We start from the raw sequence: 3513 nt of genomic DNA, 5'->3' as shown, positions 1-3513 counted from the left end.
CCCTGCCTGGCTGCAGAAGACCAAGCAATGGGTTCAAAAACACACAGTTTCTTCCAGGGCTGCAGAGCCACCGTCTGTCTCCATGAGGCGAGGGCAGCAGCATGGAGCACAACAGCGGCCCACTCTGAATCTGAAGCACAGGAACACTGTAAAATACCCACCACAGAAGAAAAATCACTACTCCAAGGAACAGGTCATGCAGCTTTTATTTAGTTTTTACCTTTTTGGTAAGCAGGAGGGTTTTCTTTCAGTCAGATCATTCACATATTTGGACAGTACAGATTGCAGTAGATTTGATGGAGATCTTGCAACATTAGAAAACTTTTCTCAATATACATCCATTTAAGCAACAGCTTGTAAGTCAGAGCGAGAGTGCTAGAGTCGAGTCTGCGCACTGCACTCCAGGTATACAAAGCATCGCAGCAGCACAAGAAATGCCCGTGCTGGGCAAAGTACAGTGTGTTTTACATAGTGCAATCACTTTTAGAGGAGAAACTCTAGGAAGGCCACATCTATTTTTTTTTTTTTAATCCTATCAAGTTTACAAATGCGAGGGGGGTAGAAATCAAACCTCTGACTTAATTAACTTTTGTACAGGTAGGTTTTGTGTATAGGCACATGCTTTAGAGAGGAGCTCTGAATCTGCTCTGTAATCACGAGAAAGACATATTGCTTTGTGATTCAGAAAGTGTCACACCGTCTCTAACCTTCCCAACACTCTTGGCCAGAGTTGTTAATCCAGCTGTTTACATATAGAGTTCCTAGAATACGCTCTTCCCTCTAGTGTAAATCCCCAATAGAGAAATTCAGGTTGCTATTGACAATGGTTACAGTTACTCTACGTACAGTCATCTGACCATACGAGGCATTGCCTCTGAATACTCCCGTCCACAGTGAAAGCTCAAATTACCAGAGACACGGAGGCTCTTGCTTTTCTGTTACTGTCACTCACCAATATGAAAAAACCCAAGTCAGACAATGAACCGCTACAGCAAAGCATCACTGGTAATACTCACCTAATACAAAAAAAAAGAGCACTCATGACATGTCACGGTAAGCAAGTTTTTAAAGATACTGCAAAATGATTTGCCCAGTAAAATTTTAAAATGTACACTGTGCTCAACAGTTCAAACTACACGTAAACAAAAAGCAGCTCCCTGCAACAAGGTGTAAATCAAAACATTATAGCACCAGCTCCCAGCACCAAGGAGTTGCCCACTGACCAGTTCTAATGTACAATGCAATAGTGCTCGCTGAGGTTTCTGCTACACAAGAGCCACAGTGGGACACAGCTATGCCCATTTCTTACTGACATTCCCTTACCAGATGTGCACAAATTACATTCTTCCCTATGGAGAGCAAGTCAGACAACAAGACTGTTACAGTACCAGGAAACACTGACTGGGGAATGGCACCTGAGGGGAAAGTAGGTACTGCATACCTGAATCTGAATAAATGGGCATGAAGGAAACATGTCATCTGAGCAATCCTCTCCTTGACAGAGCAGATCTGAAAGAAGCTGCAGACTGCAAGAAAATAAGCCTTTCGGTGCTGAAAGCCATGAACATGATATTGCCCACACTAATGATTTAATTTCACCATCAGCAAAGCATTTATCCCCAAAAAGTTGTACACATACTGGTCAGATTATGGAGCCGTGCTATCTTCACACTATTACAGTTTGTTGCTATAGTGGTCAGATTTGTCTTTTGTCAGAGGAGGGTTAAAAAAAAAGGAGACAGGCAGCAGGGCCACATCACCATATAGCAATTTTACTCCCATGTTAATGCAGATATAATCTTCATAAGTGCAAATTGCTAGAAACCAGCATGACTTGGGCTCTGATAAATGACAGATGAGTCAGTTTCTTACAAATATTGACAAGTCTAAATTGTTACAGGTTTCCAAAGCAAGAACAGGTTTACGAACAGGAAGGGAATAAAACATTACCACTATTAAAAAAACGTGTAATTTCAAACTTCAAATGCTCTTCCAAAACATATCTAAAAAAGATTGGTTGTTTTTGTTTGTTTGTTTGTTTTTCATTTCCTGGAGCTAAGGAGTGTCCATGCAAAACAATTTTGAGAAGAGCAGTGTTCCACCTGGGTACTAACTAGGCTCAACTTTGTCCCACACAGCTCAGTAAAGTGCTCTCTTGTGCATCCTTCGGGGGAAAGAGTTCTCATTTAAAGTTTGGGAGGCTGTTTGCCATCTGAGGAAGGCATAGTCTCGGTCAATCCATGCTGAGGTCAGAGAAGGAGGAAGGAGTGTCGTTAACAGTACTCTGCCTTTCATAATGCACAGACAACAGGCTGGAAGGGAGGAGCAAGCAGAAGCAGAGCTGGGTGTCAGATAAAACCCTGCTCCTGGGAAGCCACAGGAGTCGAACACAGACCTCATCAAGGGAAAAACTATTTGTTCTCTACAGATAAACACCAGCACTACTGGAGTAGACACCAATTAACAGTTCTCTACATACAAAAAAATGTGAAAACTAAGCATGCTTTTCACTTTCTGTGCTGGTGGATTTTCAGCAGTTTTTTGGAAGGACAAAGGGGGTCTGAGTAACATTCTTCTGCCGATTTAAAAAAAGAAAAGCATCTTGCTCTTGTGTTTTTATGTTGTACACTTAAAAACATTCTTGGGCAGATAGAGGTATTTGCTGATAAAACAACTAACAATCAGCTTAAGAGTAAAAATAATATTAATGGGGAAAAGAATTTAAGGCATTTTTTTATTTTGGCCAGGAATGATGCATCCTACAGAGTAATCTTCATTTCCCTACTTGGTTTTCAGACCACTGCACTTTTTGTTTTTGTTTTACATGGCACTTTGAAATTTATGTTTTACAACTTAATCAAGATTCTCGAGTGTTTTCTTCAACACAAATGCCCTCTCTTGTAGCTCAGGTCTGCTATCTGATGCCATCGTAGACAACGAACGAATGAGGTGCTCTCTGTTTTCTCGTGTCAGGCTTTCCCACTGTTGAGCTTCTGTGCAGATAAAGACAGACAGACATGGGACATGAACACCAGAAAACAAAACAAAAAAATTCCAAAAGGACACTGCTTTCCCCAGACAGGCTAAAAGAGTGACTGTTTCAACCTTTCACTCACATTCCATACTGTGCTTCCAGGAGAACTCAGATTCACCGAGACAGACACTCATGTGTGTGTGCTGCCTCCTGACAGGGAGTTGCACCTCTAGACCAGGTGTCATTGTCTAAGATTGTAACATGTGAACATGAGGGCCTGAAGAACCACGTTTCTTCAGTTGCAACTGGCTCATGAAAGAAGCATGTAAGATTTTTGCCAGAATAAAGGAAACACAAAACGCATAACAGAAACCCAAAGGAAAAAATTGCTACAACTGCAGACACATATGAGCCCGAGACTTAGGAAGACCTCATGCTATGAAGTCAATTCTGCAAGGCTGGAGTACGAAATAATAATAAGAAACCAAACTTGACACTAAAAAGGTAAAAATCACTCTTCCATACTAAGAGGAGCTCCC

At 41.4% G+C, this 3513-nt stretch overlaps 1 protein-coding gene across 7 annotated transcripts in view; it reads right to left on the bottom strand.

Moving 5' to 3' along the window:
* Positions 1-188: 188 nt before the first annotated feature.
* Positions 189-3513, bottom strand: part of ECPAS (Ecm29 proteasome adaptor and scaffold) — a 64300-nt gene continuing 60975 nt past the window's right edge. For all 7 annotated transcript variants that reach the window (XM_086868340.1, XM_086868333.1, XM_086868339.1 and 4 more), the window contains one exon: positions 189-2993. In XM_086868340.1, coding sequence (XP_086724466.1) covers positions 2854-2993 — 140 coding nt within the window. In that variant the 3' untranslated portion in view covers positions 189-2853. The remainder of the gene's footprint in view (positions 2994-3513) is intronic.

Source organism: Cyanistes caeruleus, chromosome Z (assembly GCF_971803275.1).
Source record: "Cyanistes caeruleus chromosome Z, bCyaCae1.hap1.1, whole genome shotgun sequence".
NCBI lineage: Eukaryota > Metazoa > Chordata > Aves > Passeriformes > Paridae > Cyanistes > Cyanistes caeruleus.
Note: the sequence above shows the minus strand (reverse complement) of the source record. Positions and strands in the feature narration are given on the sequence as shown.